This window comes from Enoplosus armatus, chromosome 18 (genome assembly GCF_043641665.1).
Source record: "Enoplosus armatus isolate fEnoArm2 chromosome 18, fEnoArm2.hap1, whole genome shotgun sequence".
In the NCBI taxonomy this organism is placed as follows: domain Eukaryota; kingdom Metazoa; phylum Chordata; class Actinopteri; order Centrarchiformes; family Enoplosidae; genus Enoplosus; species Enoplosus armatus.
In genome coordinates, this window is record NC_092197.1 from 2,622,814 (window position 1) to 2,646,888 (window position 24,075).

Genomic DNA, 24,075 nt, shown 5'->3' on the forward strand with positions numbered 1-24,075 from the left:
GAGAACACTTCCGGAGAATCTGTGGAGCTTGACACGAAGCCAGTAAAGAGGCAGCAGCCCTGCTTTGTGTCGTTTTCTCATGTTGACATGTTGTCCTTCCTCCTGAGCAGCGTTGTGTAACCTGTAACGCCATCCAGTGGTAGTACTGAGGCCCAGTGCAAGTAACGGTACCACACTGTATTAATACTCCATTACAAGTAAAAGTTCTGCATTGAGCATGTTATTTAAGCAAAAGTATTTAATGTAATAAGTATTAATAGCAAAATGTTGTTAAAGTATCAACAGTGAAAGTACGTAATGTCTCCTGTGAGCAGTGGTGGAAAGTATCTAAAAGTATAAGTACTCTATTTACTCAAGTAGCCTATACTTAAATGTTGAGGTACTTGTACTTAAACATTTTATGCTACTTTATATTTCTACTCCACTACAATTCAGAGGGAATTATTATACTTACTTTACTCCACTATGTTTATTTGAATAACTTTAGTTACTAGTTACAATAATAATAATAATAATAATAATAATAATAATACAAAGTAAGTAGTGTTATTATTAATAAAGATTAGACTTTATTGATTCATGGAAGGTAAACTCACAATTTTTACAAGTGTTTAAAATAAGCTCCACCTTCACCAGCTGCAACATTAAAGTGAACACATTAATGGATCAATAATTATAATATGATGATATACTATTCTGAAATGTACCATCCTGCATATGACTACTTTTACTTTTGGTAATTTGAGTATATTTTGATTCTTATACTTTTGTACTTTTACTGAAGTGTTGGATTTTATTTGTGACACAGTATTTCTAAACTGTAGTATTGTTACTTTTTGTTAAGTATCTGAATACTTCTTCCACCACAGATTATATATTAGATTAATGTGTTAGAAGCATTTTAATGTTGTGGCTTGTCAAGGTGAATATAATGTTAGGTTAGATCATCTTATTTATAGTGTTGTTTTTTATTTATACCTATTCTCTATATATTACATAAAATAAATATATATACATTTAAAACAATGCATCATATTTATTCTGCTCAGTTCATCCTATGTTTTATGTGTAAAATCTTGATCTTAAGGAACTATGGCTGTCAAACAAATTAGTAAGAAGTACAACATTTCTCTCTGAACTATAGTGCAGTTGAAGTATAAAGTAGCACGAAATGGAAATACTAGTAAAGTAAAAGTACTTGAGGAAGTCCTACATTCCATTCTTTGGTAATAAAACATAACAGTGAGTTTTTTTTAGCTGCTCTTTAATCACCAGATATTATTTTTTACATAATACCAAAATATGTGATGAATTTTACATCATTCCAAGAAAAATCTAACATGTATTGCATAATTATTCTCGAAGAGTAACTACAGTCTCTCATACAGAAAAGTACCTCGATTGTGGTTTTGTTAAAATAAAAAATCTAAGTTCATGCTTCAATAAAGGCACTGAGCACTTTCAGTTTAAGGTCAGAAATTATAGAGAAGACAGAGAAAAGACATTTGTGTTGTCATTCACGGCTGTATTTAGATCTACGGATTCTGAGACTCATATTGGACTCTTGATTGTTTTATAAGTGGAATGTGACCAACTGGTTCAAACTCAAAACACCAGAGACTTTGGTTTCTCCCAGGGGAACTCCTCTCTGCCGAAGTGACCATAGCAGGCGGTGGCCTGGTAAATGGGCCGCTTCAAACCCAGCTCTCTGTAAAGGAAACACACTGTTAGACGTACAGAAAAGGACTATAAATACAACACTGCTACATACTAATACTACACATACTTCACTATGACCCCAGGCCTCAGGTCAAAGTTCTTCTGTACTATTTGCAGCAGCTCGTCTTCATCCCTGCTCGATGTGCCGTAGTGAAACACTGAGATGGAGAGTGGGTGGCTCACACCGATAGCATATGAGATCTGAAGGGCAAAACAGGCAGGACACCAAAGCCTTCAGTCATTACAACCAGAAACCTGATCTCATATACAGATTTCAAGATTAATGAGACGCATTACACACAAAATAATAACCTGCTTTTTTAAAATAAGTGGCAGAAAGACAGCTGATGCCAGTGCTTATGAGATATCAGTGGATATATCCTAAGGGTTTGTTTTGACTTGTGCACTTCTTTGGTCAAAATTGTAATTAACAAAAAGTAAAGTTTTTTGGTACAGACTGATTGACAGACTCTTTTTTTCCAGAGAGATTTTTTTAGTTTTTCCGTCTCCGGATTGAAGGTGGTCTCAGGATAGAGGGTGTCGTAGGCTGTACAGATTGTAAAGCCCCTTGATGCAAAAAAGCCGGGTTTTCTTACACTTACAAGAAGTGAGCAACAGGTGAAGCTTTATAAACGTCCTCACCTGAACGAGGGCCCTCCTGCACAGTCCGGCTTTGACTAAAGACTTGGCGACCCAGCGTGCTGCATAAGCTCCGGACCGATCCACTTTGGAGTAATCTTTTCCAGAGAACGCCCCCCCGCCGTGCCCACCCCATCCTCCATATGTGTCCACTATGATTTTACGCCCTGTGAGTCCTGCATCACTCTGGTGAAACAAAAACATGAATCAACTCCTGCTTGACCACTCGTATCAAAAAAAATCACATTGATTTATCATTTCTTATTACATAAGAAACTCCGTGGTTCGGTCCTTACTCACCTGTGGGCCGCCTATAAGGAATTTCCCACTCGGCAGCAGATGGAAGATGGTCTTGTCATCCAAGTACCTGGCAGGAATGACGACCTTCACCACCTTCTCCATCAGATTGCGTCTGATCTCCTCCAGGGTGATGTCCGGGCTGTGTTGTACTGAGATGACCACAGTGTGAACACGGAGTGGCTCCATGGCTCCCATGTTGTCTTTATACTCCACTGTGACCTGCAGCAAAGACGGCAAAAAGCTAAAAGCAAACATTTTTATGCCTTCATTAGACAGGAAACGAGGGGAGAGAGCTGGGTAATGTCATGCAACCGAGGTCAGAGTCCAGCCGGGAACGTTGCCCCCCATTTTGTTCTCTTCTGAAGTGCCTCACTTGTGATTTGGAGTCGGGTAGTATCCAAGGACACTCTCCGTTGCGTGAAAGCTCCTTCATCCTGTAGTTGAGCTTGTGAGCCAGAAGGATGGTTAAGGGCATACACTCCGCGGTCTCATCTGTGGCGTAGCCAAACATCAAACCCTGAAGAGACAAGCAGAAACATGGAAACCCAGTCTGAGCAGTCCTGGCATGGTTTTCAACAAGAGAGGTATCAGATACCTGCCTGATGCCAAACGTGGTACTTTTTCTAAATGTAATTAAGGTAGAAATGTTTTTGTTACATTTATATTAAATAAATATTAAGTGACAGATCAAAACACAACGAATGACAACAATCTGTGTTTCTGATTGTACTGCAAACGTACCATGGTTCCTTTACCAAAGTGCCTTTTTACAAGCATCTTCACAAGACAAAAACAAACTTCTCTAAATCCACGTGGTGAAACATGGCAGTTTGGATAAAGCTGAGGATTGAAGGTCAGATACTGAACCTGGTCCCCGGCACCGATGTCCTCCTGATCCCTGCCTTCAAACACGCAGTCTGATATCTCCACACACTGCGGCTCCAGCGCCAACAGCACATTGCAGGTCTTATAGTCAAAACCTGCAGATCACAGCTGAGAATCACTTAATGTCCCGGTAAGATTCTGCACAAACTATTGAATACTATTATCAATAAGAATGAATGAATCCCACCATACTACACCTTTTGAAGAGGCATCATAGCCAATCTTCTTCACAGTGTTTCGGACCACTGACTGGAGATCCACTATGGCCTTAGATGTCACTTCTCCAACCAGTAAAATCATGCCTGTCTTTGCCACACACTCTGTAACAACACATTATATTGTTAAGAATCTGACTCAGGCACTTTGTGTATCATGTAGAACGAACTCCTTTACTGAATGCATTACATAATCATGGCTTGTCATCATTTTCTAAAACAGTCCATTCTTGTGTAATTTTTTCATGAAGCAAATGCAAAGAACATAAATGGAAAAAGTCACAAGAAGAGAGCACAAGGGCAGAAAAAGACGAGATTAACTGTAGTTAGAGGGAGTTGAATACCAGCGAGATAATGATGCACTGAACTTTGAGCTAAAGGGTAAAAACTGGCCCACTCTCAGATTATTAGTTAATTATATACCTTTATAAGATTAAAACAAGTATTGACGGCTATACGACTTACGTGTTTGTCTAAAAGGAAAGATTTAATGATTCTCATGTTGCTTTCCAATTAGCTGGTGAGTGGTGAGTACACAAACCAAAGGGAGGGGTCTCTGTGAAGCCTCAGAACAAGACATACAATGAATTTGGCTCCATGTTTAATTGTTCCAATAGGTTTTTTGACATAAAGTGTTCGATATATGAGAAGTTTTTGTCAAAAAACACTTAAAGATCCCCTCTGGACATTTTTTAAGACATATAAAAATACTCTACTCTGAATAATAATAATTTGTGTCTAACATGATTTTACAAAAAAATGGTTAATTTAATTTGTTAAGAACTCCTAAATTACATCTATTACTTCTCCCTCATTTAATACACAAATATGGTTAATTTCAAAAGGAAAATGTGAATTAATGCATGTTTCCATCTACCCCTGAAGACAGTAATATGATAACATCAGTATAATAGGACAGAATATTTACCACAGGCCACTTTAGAGTCAGGGTCTTGACTCAGAAAGGCATCGAGTACAGCATCACTGATCTGATCACACATTTTATCTGTGAACACAAAGTCAGAGACGTAAAAGGAAAGAACAGGGACAGAAGCATATACATATACATATATATATATATATATAATTGACAGGGCCATAGCTATCATTGAGGACACTGAGGTCATGTTGTCATTATTCTTTCTAGGAATTTGTTTGGGGTTTTATACAAAGTCCCTGAGGTCCCAAGAAGGGATTTTTTAAATAATCAGTGTCAGACTAATCTTTAGTGACTTTGAGGGCTCTGTAATTTGATAATTCATCGGGTAAATAACACTCTACAGTTAAAAACGTACATACAATGGGTATTTATTAGGCTGATTTGAGTAAAATTTGACTACATTTCGGCTAATAAAATGAAGGAATAACTAAATATATAAAGGATTCAGTTTCAGCATTTAGACCTTTACATGAGGAATAAAGATAACGCCTTATTTCAAGAGGAATTATTGATGTATTAACGTATAAGCATCACTAATGTTCATTTCAACTACTTGATATACTGCTGGGTATCTTAATCCATAATAATAAGAATAATCATAATCTATGAGTTGATTTTTATTTTGTATTATTCATCTGAATCTGCAAAGTAACTAGTAACTTAAGTCATTAGATAAATGTAGCTCAGTAAAAAGTACAATATTTGTAAGTATAAAGTAGCATTAAATGGAAACACTCAAGCAGTACCTCAAATTAGTATTTAAGTACAGTACCACCATTGTTGATAATACTTCTGTACTTTTACTTGTAATGGAGTATTTTTAGACTGTGGTATTTCTACTTGAGTAAAGGATCTGAGTACTTCTTCCACCTCTTCACTGTAACAGACAGTCCGTTCAAAGTAGCCGGTGTACAGTTAGACGTGAGTACGGTACCAGAGTGTCCTTCTCCCACAGACTCGGATGTGAACAGGAACGTCTTCCCGCCGCGGGCTCCTCCGCTCGGGTTCATCTTCGGCTCGTCGGTCGGAGCAGGAAAGTTGAACTGAACGGGATTAAAAAAAAAAGCAGCTGAACGCGATATATGAGTGAAAGTGTCCTCTGATGTTCGCCGACACTGATTATAAAAAGCAATAATTAACTGTGAGGGCTGAGCCGAGGAGCTTTTAGACGGCTGTACGCTCGACTTAGGACCGACGGATTCAGCGGAAAACGGAGGGAAAAAAAACTGATGCAACTTTTCGTCCGTAAATAGGAACAGGAAGTATACTTAAAAAACTACAACTTTAAATACTAATATCCCTCTCGGCGTACCTTCTGTGTTTGAAAGGCTGTGGGCTAAAGGAGGAATGTTTCCAAGTGAAAGTCCTTCAGGCAGCAGCCGGGGCAGCCTCAAGATGTCGCTGTTATGACGCAACACGGCGCCTGAAAACAATGACCAGTGGTGGAAGTACTGTACCTAAGTACAACTTTGAGGTACTTGTACTTCACCTGAGTATTTCCATTTTCTGCCACTTTATATTTCTACTCCGCTACATTTATTTAATACCTGTATTTACTTTGCAGATGCAGATTTATTAATACAAAATATAATCAACAAATAAGTGATGATGTTATACTAATACTTTTGTACTTCTACTCAAGTAAAAGATCTGAATACTTCTTCCACCACTGACAATAACTGCACTAATATAATATAATATGACTGTATTGTATCATAACACAATAATAATATAATATTTATGATAATAACTCACCTCAATCACCTTACATTTGGTAACATATCATCAAAGAAGTACTCAGATCCTTTGCTTAAGTAAAAGTAGCAATACTTCAGTGTAGAAATACTTATTATGAAGAATGTCTCATTTCAGAATAATAGAGAAAAGAAAAATATATTATTTATAATTATAGTATTATAAGTATTGATGCATTAATGAGTTCGTCATTTTATTGTTGCGGCTGGTAACGGTGGAGCTAAGTTTAATTACTTTATATACTGCTGTGCAGCTTAACATATAATAATATATCCATTTATTAGTTTATTTATGTTTTGTATTAATAATCTGAATCTGCAAAGTAACTAATAACTAAAGCTATCAAATAAATGTAGTGGAGTAAAGAGTACAAGAGCAATAATAAATTGTACTTAAGTACAGTACTTACTTGAATAAATGTACTTACATTCCACCACTGAAATTTAGTAACATACATTATCTAAGATACTTCACTGAGTAGCTGTTTGAAAGTCAAACATCTTGACGTGTACAAAGTCCATGACGTCTGTGATTACTTATATAAGACACAGTCAGCATACTGCACCTTCATACTCACATACTGCACAGTTTGTCTTTACTATTCATAATCTAAGGTAATAGTACATTTATATATTTTACTATATTACTTGACTTCAAGCATGCCTTCACTGTTTCTTTAGTATTTGGCAAGCACTCATCAAAGTGCAGCACACTCGCAAAGTTCAGTTTGTGTGACTCATGAGATCCTCTTCATCAGGGAAGTACATCTCTAGTACTACAAAGTACTGTTGAGGCATTTCTTCACTTGTTTCTATAGAATTAATATATGGACTTCTGTTACTGTTACTCGGAGGTGGAAAGTAACTAAGTATGTTTATTCAAGTACAATTCTGAGTTAGTGGTGCTTTATATGAGTGTTTAAATGTTATGCTACGTTATACTTCTACTCCACTACGTTTATTAGTTACCTGTAGTGACTAGCGCCTTTGCGGATGAAGATTTTAAAAACTTTTAATGAGCGTATACAGTACAAATGCATTGTTAAACAGTGGATTTAACCACCAAAAATAGCTCTACTGCAGCCAGCTACAACATGTAAACAAAATGTATCTTACATGTTATTGCATCAATAATAATAATAATCTGATAGAGTAATATATGGGCGATTCCGCCAAAAGAGTGACATTTCCGTCCCCAGCATATTATTGTATATTAAATGTATAAACATAAGTAATAATATAATACAAATTATATACAAAACACCGTACACATGAATCATTGTAGAAATTACAGATATATATTTTTTAAATATTTTTTAAATATTTTAAAAAGGCATCCAAAACACTGATACATAGCATTTCTTGCCTGTCCCCACAGCCAAACGCTACACTTTACCACAATGCATCATGAACAAAATCCTTCCAAAATCTATTTTTTTTTGCATTTAAGTGTGACTCCATATTCTATCTACACTTGTAAAACAAAAGTTTTACAAAAACATCATTATATTTTGGTTAAAATTCACATTTTAGTGCTGTCCCCAGGTTTTCACTCATTGCTGTTACCCAAACACATTCCCGCCTCTGAAAATTTTGGAATATTCCACCAGTGACATTTTCTGCAGGAAGTGACATCATTTGGGTCTTCTGCAAGTCATGGGGAGACCAAAAGTAAGTTATCTCATTTATTTTTCCTTAAATTTAATGATATATTAGCTGTGTCAGAGACGGTCAATCTAAAAACTCAGTCCTGTTACCTCAATTATCTCTAAGACGATATTTGTTGATATCAAAAGTAAAATATTCAGTTAAATCTTAAGAATGTGCTCCATGTGCTCAAGCTACTAGCATAGATGCTAAGTGGCTAGATTTCACACAATTGCTAATTTTATGCTAAAAACTCATTGCTGTTACCCTCATTGCTGTTACTCAAATAAAGAGTAACAGCACTGAGTTGGCGGTAACAGCAATGAGTAGGCTAGTGCCCTCTGATGCCCTTTTATATTAATTAAAAGAATACAATGAATGAATGAATGTAAATAATATAATGAATGAATGAATATTAATTAGTTTACATGATTGCATACATTTTAAATGAAATAGGCTAACTAAAGTTGCTGTCATCTGAGATCAGTTTTGTGAATCATAATTACAGGGACCATTGAGTAAAAGTAGGGGTTTAACAGGTTTTTCTGGCCAGCCCGAGATGATATTCTGTGGTACCTGTTCGATGATATTGTGTCCGTCATCAAACCCCCTAAACCAGTCACATCACGTCATGTGGAAATTGACAAAGAAATCTGGGGAAAGCTACAGAAAGTCTTAGAAGAGGTCAGTTACTTGTTTTTTTTTAAATCTATTAAAGTCATGATTGGTGTAAAACTGGGGATAATGAATATATTTTGTAGAAGGTGTAGAATATTTTCAAATTTATTGGAAATGATGGTCAATGCATAGATCCAAGAACGTAACATCTGTGTCCATTTTATCTTATTCAGATGTAAAGAACCAATACTGTGGATCCGTGACATGCTAAAGGGAGAGAAGCAAGACAAACCGACAAACCACTACAGTACATCACTCTTTCTCGTCTTTCACTGTGTCATACACAAAGGCACAAAGCCAGTACGTTTACACACACACACAGAATTCAGATCTCTCATTCAAACCTGATGTCTCACATAGTTTGCAGTTGGTGGGCCTTTCCTTTTTTACTCCCATTATACTACCTCTAACAGTTTTTTGAAATGTTGATGTATTTTAATAATTTTGTATATGTTCTGTCTTTTAATCTTACCAATACTAGCAACAATGTATTTTAATATGATGTTCTTCATGTAGCTCAGTAGTGCAATGGGTTTGACACAATAAACAGATCACACACACTCACATAACGCACTCACATACTCATTCCTGTTACCGATTTTCATTCCTGTTACCAAATGTTTTTTTCTGATTATTCAATTGTTTCTTCAAAAATAAAGAAAATAAACTGTATTTTTACATTTATATTGGTTCCAACAGTTGTCTGATTGCTTAATGAAATACATGCTCAATCTTTGGATTAAATTTGTTTTTTTTATGTCCTATAAAGGAAAAGGTTTGTTTTGCATTCTTAGAGAAATACAACTCTGGTCAAAATATAGTAATTTTTTTGTCATAAATATTAGTATTTTCATCATGTAACCAACCATTTCTTCTACATTAACTCTTTTTCTAATGGAAAAAAATGTATGTGGTTGATATTCTTTTAAACATGGTTTTAAAATGGCATTTGAGTTTTGGTAACAGCAGAGAAAAAATGCAATGATAATAAACTTTCGAAAGTTGCAATAAATTAAATAAAGTAGCCTGAGATTGACCAGTACTCATTTTGAATGAGTAAATGTGTATATTACTAAATTCTATATTGAAATGGAATGAAAAATGAAGTTTAATTTTGAAGAGTTACAACGAGCAAATTGCACTCTTTTGGCGGAATGACCCATATAATAATGTCACAAGGACGGGGCCCATTTTGGCTGCATAATGAGTACTTTTACTATTTTATTTTGAATGCAGGAGTGTTACTACCACGACACAGGCTACAGTTATACCTCTTCCTCCCCACCCTGCTCTCTACTTCCCTGTGTAGGACTGATGATCACACACACACACACACACACATTGTGATAGTTGTGTTGCAACAAAAAGTGGTGGAGGAGGATTTAGCGTTGAGTTAGAATCATATTGAAGTTATGTGGCACCCAACATGTTTGGGATAACAAGACTTTTGCTAACATCAGCATGCTAACAGGCTCATAATGAGCCAGTATAATGTTTACCATGTTCACCATCTTAGTTTAGCGTGTTAGCATGCTAATATCTGCTAATTAGCACAGTAGCTACAGCTGAGGCTGATCAGAATATGCCATTAGTTTTGCAGGTGTTTGCTAGATGAAGGGTTAAACTCATCCTGAGGGCGACATGATCGCGTGTGCTGAATCTCATGGCAATCCATCCAAGAATTGACAAGAAATTTCACTCAGAACCAAAAATGTCATCGTCACCAAAGTCAGGAGGATTCATCCTCTGGGGAACATGAATGTCTGGACAACATTTCATGGCAATCCTTTTAATAGTTAAGATATTTAAGTCTGGACAGGCTGACATTGCTATTCCTGTAGCCATCCTGCTAGCATTGCTAACAATGCTAAAAGTACTATTAGCCAACTAACAAGCTAATTAAAGTATTAATAATCGTTAAAGTGCAATTTATCTCTTGAATATGTCATTTCATTTTATATATATATTCAAAAAAGGTTCAACGTTTCAGCGTTTCTCTGTCAAACACTTTAAGTTTACAAGCTAGTTAGAAATCTGTAAACAGTTTGTTTAAAGAAACTCAAATATGACAGAAGATGTAATTTCTTATGTCAGCTTGTTTTTATTTAAAAAAGTAATTAAGTAACTAAGTACATTTACTCCAGTATTGTCCTTAAGTAAAACTGAGTATTTATATTTCATACTACTTTATGTTTCCACTACATATTCAGCTGTTACTTTTCAAATGAAGATTTTACAAAACCTGTTATGAGTTTATGAAAGATGTTAAACTACAGTATATAAAATAGAAATGTATTATAATTAAAATGAGCTCCAACTACAACAGTCAAATGATGCTTATACATTAGAGCATCAGTCATAATAATCCAATAATATTATATAGTAATAGTAAATAGTAAACAGGACATTTTTCTGCATCAGAGTACTAAATCCAGTTAGTTTTACTTGTAACAGAGTATATATAGTATATATATATATATATATAGTATTGCTCCTTTTACTTTAGTAAATGATCTGAGTACTTCTTCCACTCGTCAGTTTTAGTAACACAGATGACTTTAAATTACAGACCGCTGTCAGGTGGTGTGACATACTTCTTTTTACACTTCTGAGACATTGTTCCTGTACATCACTAATGTAGTAAAACGTTGAAGAGCTGGAGGTACTGTTACACCAGCTGAGCTAAACTCCTGCTTCAGCACGGGATGAATGAAGCGTATTTGCACAGAGAAACTGCCGGGCGCTGGTTTCTGCGCTGCTGAAATAACACACTGCTCCGCACAGGATGAGGAAATGAAGTGAAGCAAGCGGGTGACTTCACTCCTTTATTGCCTTGCAGATATCTCTGTGTTGAAAACAGAGCCCTTTGCCCAGACATATCAGTCCAGCGCCTGCATCTGTTGCTCTGACAGCTGATGGTATGTAGACCACATAGAACCGGGACTAACTAAGTTTAAAACTGAAATGTGTTCTTTCTTGTCCACTAAATGTCTAGAACTGTTGATATTTCTGTACTGGTGTGATGAATACGCAGTATGTTTCATTAAAAGCAGGAAATGAAAGTACTGCGTGTTCATGTTCCGACTAAATCTAGTTCTCTGTGGCGCTGATGACCGGCTCCTGTTAAGCCAATGAGACTTTGATTGAGGCAACAGGTTAGTTAATGAGTAACACAGGAAAGGTGCAACCTTCAGCAGACATTTGTTCAGCTCTTACTGTGTGACTCATGCAGTCACAAGAAGCTCAGATCGCTGGGTTTGTTTAGTATACTGGCTGGACTGGAAAACAGGACTTTGTGGAGGTTCTTCTTTTCTGTATGAAGCCGAGTTGTTTTGTTTTTCTTGGTTGTGACTGAAACAGTGCTGCTATGGTAGGTGGTGTACCTCTTCTACTTGTCATCCTAAATGTGCCACTGCTTGTTTTTCATCTCGATATCATCTAAAACGATCCTCTATAGGTCTCCATGTCTGTTAACCAGCTTTACTTTGTAAGCGCAGTGAGGTTTTCTTGGTTTTCCGTCACTCTGGCCTCTCTGTAAACTGACTCTAGCCTGATAGCGCCCTTTTCCTGTTATCTCAGTTGCAGGAAGTGAGGTTTTGTCTTTAAAAAGTGTGGCTACAGACTTTCAGTCTGCTTTGCATGGTCGCACATTTGTTTAGATTGTGACTGACGTTGAACACAAACTTTTCCCCAGGCTGCCACAAGCTCTCAGCCACCGGCCGCTGGCTCGTCGGCTAAACTTGACCAAGTGCAAGGTCAGGTGAACGAGGTTAAAGTTATCCTGAAAGACAACATCAGCAAAGTGCTGGAGAGGGGGGACAGACTAGACGATCTGATCGGCAAGACTGATGACCTGCAGGCTTCTGTAAGTGTTCGATCGTGATGGTGCAGGATGAGATCTCTCTCTCTGTCCTGGACTTTGTAGACCACGTTTTTATATACGACCCATTAAAACAACACGGCTGTTAGAAAAATGTGTTATGCAGTGGTGGAAAGCAGCATGTACTTAAGTAGTCAAGTACAAGTTTGAGATACTTGAGTATTCCCCTTTTCTGCTACTTTATACTTCCACTCCACCACATTTACCAAGAAATATTGTCCTTTATACGACACTACAAGACAAAACTGCATTTCAGATTAAGATTTAACATAAAAAACATGAAAAGCTTTCAAACATTGCTGTGACAAAACGAAGTATTTAAACCAACAGTAAAATGCTGCTCTAACGTCGACGTAGCATGTCAGATGTGTCAGTCACAGGGGACATTTTACTGCAGAATGAGTACTTTTAACATTATTGTATTGGTACTTCTACTTAAAAGAGTACCCCACCGATTTAGCGCTGCAGTGGTACATCATTGTTGGACTCGTGGTGGACTGTTTAAAGTACAATGATAAAAATCAATGCTACAGAACCAGAGATGACGTCTTTTTTTATTCCGCGCATTCTTCTTCCTTTTAACAATCTGCCGACATTACCCACAATGCCACTCAATCACCGAGTTCAGTTCAGTAGGAGATTCAGGTGTGTTATGCTAGCCGTGGCTAATGTAGCCTGGAGCCTCTAGCTTTAAGCAGAGGAGCGAGCTACAGAGGTCTGGTAAACTCCACATCGACAGATTTTATTCATTTTCAGACTTTTATCAGATTTTGTACGTATGCAGACTGATGAACAGACTGATGTGTAAAATCGGTGGCGTCCCCCTTTAAGTAGAGGCTCTGAGTTCTTCCTTCTCTGGTGTTTTATTCGGTTTTCCGTTATGTTTCTTTTCAGGCTGACTCGTTCCAAAGAACGTCCACACGGGTTGCCAGGAAATACTGGTGGAAAAACATTAAAATGATGATTATAATTGGTGTGATCGTGCTGATCGTCGTGATCCTCATCATCCTCTTTGCCACGAAGGTTATATAATTGTATAAATCCTCATCTGTTCTCCGTCACCTGCTCAGGACTGAAAGCAATCAAAGTGGTGGCTTGACAGAGGCTGACCTGCAGACAGCTTTTATTGAACATTTCAGCAGTTAATTGACCTCATATGAGAGTCTCAGACCATTTCAGCTCAAACTACAAGATCTGATATATTTATAGATCTAAATATTTATGTAAATCAAAAAAGTAACATCTGCGAGCATATTGATTAGGTTCCTCTGCGATAAAAGCTCATGATGTGAGGCTAAAATTCAGAGCTGCAGAGCTTAAATTGTTAGAAACTTGGCTGAAATCCTTCCTTGAACACTCCAACAGTCATTAACATTATTTCACAAAGGATCACAAATCCAAATGAGCGTTTATTATTTTTATTTTTGTCGCATTTCTTTTTGTCTAATTACCTGTGTGTATATATATACTGTATGTTTATGAATGTCAAACTCTGTAATAACATATTATATGACTGATGACTATGATAAAGAGGATAAATTGTAACAACGCATTTTATATATATCTTTGCTACCACAGAACTGTATAAATGTGTAATCTGTTCCAACCAAGCTAACATTACAGTTATGTAATAAATGAAGCAATTCACAAACAGCATTTGAGAGCAATAAATACAAAACAAGAAGGGATGAGGAACACAAACTGCTAAAACTAATCTAAATAAATGCAAAACATCAAAAATCCAAAACTTTTAAAGATACAACAGGTAAATATAGAGGACATGTGCTGTAGGTCATAGTGCTCTTCATTTATGTTCTTACAATCAGCTAGTGATCTTTGCTGGATACCATCATCTCTCTGGCCAAAGCTCCACCAGCCCTCAGCTGTCTTTCATCACTCTGAAACCTGCGAGAAACAAACAAAAACAAATCAGCTAGCGATGAACACAAAACTGTCCAATTTATAAAAAAAAGAAAATAGGAATCCCCCGTGTTTTTAATGTCCAATGTAAAAAACAATAAGAAAAAACAAACTGAGAACAATTATTTTTACATTTTACAGTTTAAAAAACAGTTAGTCCATAAGCTAGAAATCCTGAAGTGCAATAAATTGAAGAGGTCAAAGCCAAAATACTAAATGGAAGAAACCTTCGATTGGTCAAAAATACACGTTAAAAGAAAGCATTACATGCAAATTTCTGGAAATGTGGTGACACTTGTTGTTTTACAAAAGGTTATAAGAGGAAAATTCGTTACAGGAAAATTAACAAAAGAGGAGTCTTTTCCATCGCTGTCAGTAACACAAAACAGAACAATACATGTACACAAAGTAAAGCACTTTATCCCCCAACACGGTAGAGTCCAACTACGAACCAGGTTTTAGCTCATGGACTACTGGCTACAAGAGCTAAATAAAGAAACAAGCATTTTAGATAAGATTAGGAATGCATATATTAACAATAGGAACTGGGAAGTCCAGAGAATGCTGTACGTATCCTTTGAAAAGCAAATAGTTATTTTTTCATATTTATAAATCATTACTTGTGGGGGAGTAAGGGCCTGTAAAAAATGACAATTACATGTGTATATTTTAAGTTTTACATTACAAACAGTTGCAAACAAATTAAAATGGAAAAGAAAGATGACAAAGCTGGACGTGTCCCATATTGTTTTAGTTTAGAAATGCTGATACAGGATGTTGTAAGACCATACCAAATGGCAGCATTCGAGAGCGTATGCTTCTCGTACCCGGTCCGCATTGAGCGGGCCCTGAGAGTATCTGGGAGTCAGCTCATGGCCTGCAAGGAAGCTCCGCTGGCAGGTACAAACAAGGTATGTCAGAGTTAGGAGACAACATACTTCCTTTTCTGTTTCCTTGCACATCCTTAACTTTGGCATCCATTTACTGTAGTAGCAGTACTTTACCTGTTAACTTTACAGTTTAAAAAAAAAAGAAGGTGCAAAAGAGGCAGCAGAAGGCCAGCTGTTAAAATAATCGCCACAAGAGTGTAGCCTCTATGTTACCACTACTGTAAAGCACTTGAGGGTGCTGAGAAAAAGAAATTTACAAGAGGAAATTACACATAATGTTACCAAACAGCAAAGTAAATATGACTACTTTAAGTTTACAGTAAGTAGTGTATTTCTGTTTTTACATACCTACTTGAAGATGAGGGTTTCTCCCATTAATACGGCTTGTAACTGTTGGTGTGACCACCACGCCGTGGAGACTTGCCATATCCTCCAGATTGATCTACAAGGGTGGAACAAAACGTTTATCATTTTATAAAGTAACAGAAAATAAACGGTTGACACGAAACTGAAAATCATCAGTGTTTTACTAATGGGTTTACTGACCGTTGTAGTCACCATATCCGTAATAGTTGTTGTAACCAGGGTAATCGTAGCCACCATATCCTCCATATCCTTGATTGTTGTAACCATAATTGCCATAATTTCCATAGCCTTGATTCCAGTAGTTGCCATAACCCTGGTTCCAATTTTGATTGGGACCTGCAATCAAACAGGATTTAAATTATAAAAGCTTTTCGTAACATTTTTCATCTCACGTTTCACTAAACTCAAACTTCAAGTCAAAACCTTGAGCTTATTTTTCACATGCGATTAATTCTTTGTTCTATAAGAAACTCAGATCAAGTTTTTTTTTTTATCATTATCATTACATTATTGGGCATTTTGATATCAATCTTCTCATCTTCACTCTCGTATGAATAAGCGTATTTCCCAAAACGCTGAACTACTCCTGTAAAAAGAAATTACTAAAGATTTGATTAAGTAGGTCCTACACTATATTTAATATACTAAACTATGTTTAGCAGAGATTCAAAAGGTGAATTGGTCGCATTATTTACAACACAAACGTTTTCTCCACTCACCACCACCTCTTCCTCGAGACCTGGATGAGTACCCCCCTCTGCCTCCCCAGTACTGCTGCTGCTGGTACTGTTCCTTGGACATTGCCACTTTTATTTCACACTAAAGAAACACCAATAAAGGTGATTTATTTCCTTTGTGGTCATGTGTCAGTTATACAACTTCACCACAGAATGTGACAAACTCATAACCAGGTAATAAAGTTTTATCTGACAGGAAGAAGGAACCTCTACCTTGCTTAGTCCAATATTATGGTACTTTTTCTCCATGATACTCTTGACTGGATCCTCTTCTTTGAATGTGATGAAGCAGAAGCCTCTCCTTTTGTTTGTTTTGTTCTCCATTGGAAGTTCAATTGACTCCACCTGTTCACATCACCAATGAATGTATAAAATAATATTTAGTAGTCTTCATGAAAAGTGTTTAATTATGTTTATAGAGGGAAACATTAGGCAGGTAAATTTTGATTTACTAGAGCTGAGATTAATATAATTAGTCAGTAGCCCTACATGCAGTCATGCAGAGCCTCTAGGAAAAAAAATATACCTCTCCGAATGCACCAAAGTACTCTCTGACTTTCTCCTCAGGGGTGTCTGGAGAGAGACCACCGACGAAGATCTTCTTTACGGGCTCCTTGCTCTTCATGGCTTTGGCTTTTTTGGGGTCAATGACCTTTCCATTGAGTTTATGCTCCTTCTGGGTAACAACCTTCATAACAAAATGATCAAAGGGGTCATATAGAAACATAATGTTCTCACAGGTTTGTTTATGTTTATACTAAAGACATCTGACCCCAATGCAAAGAATGCTTATTTGTTGTAATCCTAATAATCAGACTAAATGTTTCATTTCATGTTGTTCATTTGTCAATTAATAATTTCACTTTTTTTTCTATTATAAGCAAGAAAATGTTTGCAATTCAAGTTCACAGAGCCAAAAGTGACATATTATACATTATATGACATTATAAGCCAGTAGTGTGCATGTGGCTTTACATGTAACACTGTAAACACTACTGTTGGCAGCAGGTCAGCACCTTGTCGACACTGTCAGGTTCTTTGAAGAGCACAAAGCCGAAGCCCCTTGAACGGCCAGTCATGGGGTCCAGTTTTAATGTGCAGTCTACAACCTCTCCATACTTGGAAAAGTAATCTTTCAGGTCCTTCTTAGTCGTGTCCCAGCTGAGCCCCCCCACAAACATCTTCCTATTGACAAAAAACAGCACATTTAAAGAAACCGTAACTACATCGCTGCATACCGAGAAAGCGGCACTTGTTGCTGTCATATTTAACTGGTTTGTTAAACACGTTGAATTGTGGAGACTAATTCCAACTGCAAGTGTAATGTAACCGTACCCTTCATCCTCCTCGTTTTTACTGGCGTCAATTCTTGATCCCTCGGCCTCGCCCCCCATCACGCCACAGTCCCCGGCCGCAGACATCGGGTCATCACTGTTAGCCTCTCCATCCTCTTCCATTCTCATCATGGTCGTGTCATCGCTGAATTCGTAATCGTCCGACATGTTTAGTTGCTAACTAAAGTTGTCGCCAAACAGCTCGGAAAGTCAAGCTACGTCAGAATCCCCTGTTGCAGCTAAGCTATCGACTTGCTGTCAGCTAATGCTAGCTAGCTAATCTATTATCATATATCGTTAGTAACGGCTCTTGGCGTTAGTCTAGATGGATCAAATTGTAACGTTAATCTGAATTTAGACAAAAGTGTATTTCAGTAAGGCAAAAAAAAAAAATAATGTTTCGGTTGCTATAATTTAAAGGGTGATTTGTGAGCGTCGTTTTGTTTTCGTCGCATCTTCTTCTTCGTGTCCGTTTAGCGATTGCAAAGACAGGCTCAGCGCCGCCTCCCACCGGGCAGGAGGCCGAACTGACACTTGTGAACATGTGTGCTCACTGTTTTTTGAGTCGAGTCAGTGTGTCGGCTGCGAGGTGATGGCAAGGGTAGCTAGCTAGTGGCTAACAACTAACCAGGTGGTACGTTTCTTAGCGCGTTAGATACTCTTTGCTCTGCTTCACCTGTCCGGGTGAGATAACTAGCGAGGAGTAGCGTTGTTTTTAACACTGTGGTGCTGCTAATTAAGCTAACGTCAGCTAACCAGCTGCAGACTCTCCTCAAAAATGGCCACTGTTTCAATTCCTGCTGGTACCAGTGCACTCTTGCTTGATATTGAAGGAACAACGACGCCGATCACATTTGTAAAGGTAAGTTTTATTAGACTGAACTGTTGTTTTCAGCATAGCAATAGTAAGTAAGTAATGTTAGCTAATTGTGTAGCGCTGATCGCCGACTGTACGGACATGCTAACAGATGCCTGTCACTAGTAACAGCCAGCTAACCTAAACCAGCATAGCTTGGTGGTGTTTGACCATTGTAGCAGTCATACCTCAATCTAACGCTACTTTTCTTTTTCTGCTTCTACATTTCGTTGCTCTCTTACTTTATGATTCAATTTTTATTCGCTTTACGGAACCAAATCGTTTATAATGTCATTGTCAGGATCTTCAGAGTCACTACTTGATAGAAACAGACCATATGCTGCGTTCATGTCGCATCAGAGTTATCGTAAATATCAGTTTCTCACCTGTAAATAACATTCACGTCAACATCTAAGCCGAAATTACTGCTGAGAAATTCTGACTTTTATAAACTTTTATTTATAATTGTATACATGATTGATAAACAAACATGGACAACTCCCATCAGCCACAATCCGTCGTTCAATGTACAGTAATTATAGTGGATATAGTGTAAAATTCTCAATGCACAGTATTTTTTAACTCTCACACAATCAACTTTGTAATCATACAGATGTTAGGAGTTATCACAGGACATCTTTTCCATCTTTACCATCCCATATGGCGTGAACGCAGCAAACCCGTTAATGTGACACAATATTATGCACCAAAGGCACAGAAAATATATTTTGTTAAATTTTAAATAAATACAAACCAGAACATTTTGTGTCTGATATTCTAATATTTTATTTCTCTGCAAGAACCCTCTGGTGACAGACCTAATGACTCCACATTGTCATTTTCAGGATATTTTATTTCCATACATCAGGGAGCACCTCGAGGATTACCTGTCCACTCACTGGGAAGAAGACGAGTGCAAACAAGATGTTCATCTGCTAAAGAAACAGGTAAAGGGATGAGGAGTGCGATTCACAACTGATTGAATCACGTTCTGCTTTATTTCCAAAGTTACTGCAGGTTGTCATTCAGCATCTAGTATTCTGTGTTCTACAGGAGGCCAATCTCCTCCTGCTAACAATCTCTTAGTGTCAACAGCTTAGTGAGTGCAGGAGGGAATACTTTGGCCTTTGCTATGAATGTCAATGTATTAGGGCTGCAACTAATGATTATTTTTATTATTGATTAACTCCTCCATTATTTTCTTGATAAATCGATTATCGAATCATTTGGTCCATTAAATGTCAGAAAATAGTAAAAAAAAAAAAAATGGGCATCATAATTTCCCAAATTCCAAGTTGGCATATTCATGTTGCTTGTTTTGTCTTACTAATAGTCCAAAACAAAAATATATTTAGTTTAATATCATATAACATTAAGAAAACCAGGAAATATTCACATTTGAGAAAGTGGAATGAAATGACAGAAATGATTCATCGATTATCAAAATAGTTGCTGATTCATTTTCAGCTCTCGTTTCAGCTCTACAGTGTGTGTGTGTGTGTGTATATATATATATATATAATATAGACATATGGCATACATTTTTCCAACAAACCTTTGTACGGCTCCTTAATGAGCCCTACTTCCTATTGCATCATATTATAGCTGGTGATTTGCATAGATGATGGAGTTGTTGTATTTTATTCATAGTATTGTAAAGCATTTTACATACAATGGAGTTTGTTCATTTGGTCCCCCTAAAATTGCATAAAAAGGATTATAATTTCACACCATACGGATGTAAACACACATTTAATTCCGTGTGCTGGAGTACAAAACAACAACAAATGTGTCAGGATGTGGGCGTTACTGTGAACTACTGAATTCTGCTCAAATTATTGAACTTTAAGCAGGGATTGTAATATTATATTGCTGCACTTAAAAAATGTTTTATAAAGTTTGTGGTCATAATACGTCAATTACACCTGTGGATGACTTGATTTAAATAATCGTGATACAAAACCTTGTGAAAAACTGGCCCATGACGCCTGTTGTGCCCCTGATACCTGATGAATTGACCTCCACCTGATCATTCATGTTATTTTGGCAAAGACAACACAAAACATGCTCCCTTTAATGAAAAGCCTGACTGTCGTGGCAGATTGAAGAGGACATGAAGCAGAACCGTTCGTGCCCTGTCCACGCCGTGGACCAGACGGTTCACACAGACGAGGAGAAGGCCATTAGGGAAGTAGTGGATAATGTGCTGTGGCAGATGGCGGCAGACAGGAAGTCAACAGCACTCAAGCAGCTCCAAGGTCACATGTGGAGAACAGCTTATGCTTCTGGGAGAATCAAAGGCGAGTAAGTACACTGATCATTTTCCTCACTTCAAAATTCATACATTTATACGAATGCTCTGTTCAAACTGAAGTAATGACATGACAAGGTTTCCAGAAACATAATCATCATGAATATTGTATGTACTCAAACTCAATCATCAGCCAGGACGGTTTCACAACATCTGTTATTACTGCGTTTAAAACCAGGAAGTTGGAAAACGTAACGACTCATGTGGTTTGAATTGGAAAGTGTGTTTGTGTCCCACACAGAGAAGAGTAGTTATTTTTTGCTATTCAAGTCTCTATATAGTAGTTTTCATTGGTAGTGGCGGAGTCCGCCATTCCTGGGCTGGATTCAAATTGCCTCCCTTATTACCACCTTGATTAGTCAAGCAACAGAAAATGAATCAGCAACTATTTTAATACTCGATTTTTTTGTCTTTTTTTTTTCTTTTTAGCAAATATCAATATTTTAAATGGAAACTTTTTCTGACTTAATGTTTTTATCTGATCGTGGAAAGATATTTTATGTTTGTCTCGTGACATACAAGACAAAACAAGGGTTTGCAGATGTGCAGACAGCATATGTCAATGTTACATTTATTTTAAATTAAACCGGGTTGAAATATAGAAAACAATTGTAAACCATGCTGAAATTTATTACAAATGTTTGATTTCTGAATTTCATGATGATTTTGGGACCTAAAAACGGGGTCTTAATCAGCTTTCTAAAAGTCGTTGAATTCGGTTTATCTTCTGAATTCTGTCTCGTCGTGAACAGAGTCTACCAGGATGTGATTCCATCCATCAAAAGATGGAAAGACCAAGGACTGAAAGTGTACATTTACTCCTCTGGAAGCGTGGAGGCACAGAAACTTCTGTTTGGATACTCTGTTGAAGGAGATGTTTTAGATGTAAGTACTCTCTCATCGTGTATTCAGCACTGTATTTGTCCAACTGGTGTCCATATTTGTGTAGTTTCACATAACCTTTCTGTGTTATCAGGGAAGGAGCTTGTTGTTTTTGTAATTGGTTGAAGAAATTGTAAACTCATGCTGTTAATTAGTCACAGATGTTGTGGCTAATGAGATGTTTTTTTTAATCCTTGCAGTTATTCGATGGTCACTTTGACACCAGTATAGGAGCTAAAGTAGATGGCAAAAGCTATGAGAGAATCGCTGAGAGGATTGGTTGTCAACCTCAGGAAATCACATTCTTGACCGACGTCACTCGAGGTAAGTCTGTTAGCAACAATAATCTTATTATTATGTTGCATATTTTGTTCCCTCTATGTATTATATATATATATAAATCATGTTATTATGATTTAGTACATGCTAGCATTATCTTTGTGAACATGTTAGCGTGCTGACATTAGCATTTAGCTGGAAGCACCTCCTCACAAAGCTGCTAGCATAACTGTAGACTCTTAGTCTTGTTAAAGGTGCCCTGTTGCGTTTTCATGTAAACAAAGTGTTTGTTTACAGTCAGTGTTACTCACCAGAACACACTGTGTGCCTCCCCGAGGTCTAACAAACGTGTTGGATGCATTTCCTTCCTCATAAGAAGTCTGATTTTTCTTAAAGGTTTGAATTCTGCATTGTTTACATGCATGTTTACTGGCTTGCAGTCTTCTTCTTCTTCCCTGCTTTATTGGCACATTAGTGTGTTTCTTGACAAGTTACCGCCACCTGTTGATCAATGGAATAGTTTGAAGCCATTGGCTGGAGCAAAACAGGCACCCACACACGAAAACATTGCTCCATCACGCTAATAGGTGTCACAATCTCCACAAGGAACCTTTTTTTAAGGAAGCCCAGCCTTTCAAGATGATTTGAGTTTGACAGGCACAGCATGCCAAAAAGCCTTAATGCGTTTCACTTTGCAGTAAGGCTCTATTAATGTGGGATTAAAGTTTAAAGGGTTGAATTTGTCATTGCAGAGGCTAAAGCAGCTGAAGAGGCCGGGGCGAACGTGTTGGTGGTGGTCCGGCCTGGAAACATGGAGCTGACAGATGACGAGAGGGTCCACTATAACCTCATTACGTCCTTTAGCCAACTTGAACTGAAGGGACGTGCTTAACACAGAGCGTGGAGGAAGACGGGGAGAACTTCTCAGTCTTCATTTCATAATGACCTGTTCCTTCTCCTCTTTGCCCCCCCACCCTCTCCCCTTCCCCCTTTTTGCAACTCTGATGTTTTTGTTTGTTCCACGTTGACAGTTTAAGAAGTGTAGGAGGTGCTGCTGAGGCTGCGGTTAGCCACCTGTAGGGCTGCTGAAGTCCCGGCCTGTAAGAAGTTAGTCTATCCCGGTTTTTCAGGATGCCTTTCGCATGTATGGAAACAAGATCTACGCAGCATAATAGGAACTCAGATGCAACGTCACTCGCATTGGACCGTTTGATTGACTGGGAAGAGAAAAGCTGTAGTCAAAAGGAGCCTGAAGGAAACCGCACATGACATGTACAGTTAACTTACCTTTTTACCTTTTTAGATAAACCTTATTCGGTTGCCAGTTCTGAACCTCTCCGATGTTAATCACGACTTTCCAACTATAAGTGTGTGTCGTATTTGTCACCGTTTTGTAAACATTTCCACGCGCTGTCCTCCTCCCTCTACACATACACATGTGCTCCAGATGTATGAAGTTTTACCCCGTGATTGAGCTGTTTAACATTATTAATGTTTTAGAAAGTAGAACTACAGTATAGATGCAGTCAGCGGTGGTGCTGCCGACAGAAAGTTCTCATTTCGTTTGTCTTAATTAGTCCCCTCGCGGGTGAATGGTGTCTATTTAAATGTGCCATCCTCTTTGATCATCTGTAACGTTGGTGTTGGAAAGTTACCTAAAGATTGCCAAACTGATGATTTATGTGTGAAACGTAATTGGTATAAGTCAGGAAATGATATCTACAAACTTGCTTCCAATAAATGCCTTGTCTCACACAGACATCTGTCTGTTCCCTCTGTCCAAATGTTAGTAATATTAATACTTGATGTTCCCTTTAATGGAATCGCTCGTGCATTAAACTGC

General features: G+C 37.5%; 4 protein-coding genes and 1 long non-coding RNA gene across 10 annotated transcripts; 3 read left to right on the top strand and 2 right to left on the bottom strand.

The window, feature by feature from the left end:
* Positions 1–1,263: 1,263 nt before the first annotated feature.
* Positions 1,264–5,891, bottom strand: mat2al (methionine adenosyltransferase II, alpha-like). The gene is made up of 9 exons (XM_070924499.1): positions 5,633–5,891; positions 4,687–4,764; positions 3,741–3,863; positions 3,526–3,638; positions 3,032–3,175; positions 2,659–2,877; positions 2,362–2,544; positions 1,787–1,920; positions 1,264–1,708 (listed from the first exon to the last, which is right to left on the bottom strand). Exons 1-9 carry the CDS (start codon positions 5,706–5,708, stop codon positions 1,606–1,608), a joined length of 1,173 nt encoding a protein of 390 aa, XP_070780600.1. The 5' UTR covers positions 5,709–5,891; the 3' UTR covers positions 1,264–1,605.
* A 2,129-nt stretch (positions 5,892–8,020) lies between these two features.
* Positions 8,021–9,400, top strand: LOC139301796 (uncharacterized). The gene is made up of 3 exons (XR_011598882.1): positions 8,021–8,123; positions 8,608–8,783; positions 8,951–9,400. It is a non-coding gene; the product is annotated as an uncharacterized lncRNA (long non-coding RNA).
* Positions 9,401–11,575: 2,175 nt separating this feature from the next.
* LOC139300927 (vesicle-associated membrane protein 8) lies at positions 11,576–14,307 on the top strand. 2 transcript variants are annotated; one of them, XM_070924136.1, is made up of 3 exons: positions 11,576–11,695; positions 12,472–12,642; positions 13,552–14,307. In XM_070924136.1, the coding sequence occupies exons 1-3, from the start codon at positions 11,693–11,695 to the stop codon at positions 13,687–13,689; spliced, it is 312 nt and encodes a 103-aa protein (XP_070780237.1). In that variant the 5' UTR covers positions 11,576–11,692; the 3' UTR covers positions 13,690–14,307. The 2 variants fall into 2 exon arrangements, with proteins under 2 accessions (XP_070780237.1, XP_070780238.1); XM_070924137.1 differs by lacking the exon at positions 11,576–11,695 and adding an exon at positions 12,068–12,147.
* On the bottom strand, positions 13,245–18,360 carry hnrnpd (heterogeneous nuclear ribonucleoprotein D). 5 transcript variants are annotated; one of them, XR_011598875.1, is made up of 9 exons: positions 17,906–18,360; positions 17,587–17,755; positions 17,097–17,258; positions 16,784–16,915; positions 16,553–16,652; positions 16,014–16,169; positions 15,816–15,909; positions 14,478–14,562; positions 13,245–13,595 (listed from the first exon to the last, which is right to left on the bottom strand). XR_011598875.1 is itself a non-coding variant. In XM_070924134.1 (8 exons), exons 1-7 carry the CDS (start codon positions 18,070–18,072, stop codon positions 15,842–15,844), a joined length of 951 nt encoding a protein of 316 aa, XP_070780235.1. In that variant the 5' UTR covers positions 18,073–18,360; the 3' UTR covers positions 13,772–14,562; positions 15,816–15,841. The 5 variants fall into 5 exon arrangements, 3 of the variants coding, with proteins under 3 accessions (XP_070780235.1, XP_070780234.1, XP_070780233.1); XR_011598874.1 differs by lacking the exon at positions 13,245–13,595 and adding an exon at positions 15,369–15,470 and having other exon boundaries at positions 13,772–14,562; XM_070924134.1 differs by lacking the exon at positions 13,245–13,595 and having other exon boundaries at positions 13,772–14,562; positions 16,556–16,652.
* Positions 18,361–18,447: 87 nt separating this feature from the next.
* On the top strand, positions 18,448–23,987 carry enoph1 (enolase-phosphatase 1). Its single transcript, XM_070924135.1, has 6 exons — positions 18,448–18,766; positions 19,606–19,707; positions 20,862–21,064; positions 21,824–21,956; positions 22,154–22,277; positions 22,985–23,987. Exons 1-6 carry the CDS (start codon positions 18,683–18,685, stop codon positions 23,122–23,124), a joined length of 786 nt encoding a protein of 261 aa, XP_070780236.1. The 5' UTR covers positions 18,448–18,682; the 3' UTR covers positions 23,125–23,987.
* Positions 23,988–24,075: the final 88 nt, after the last annotated feature.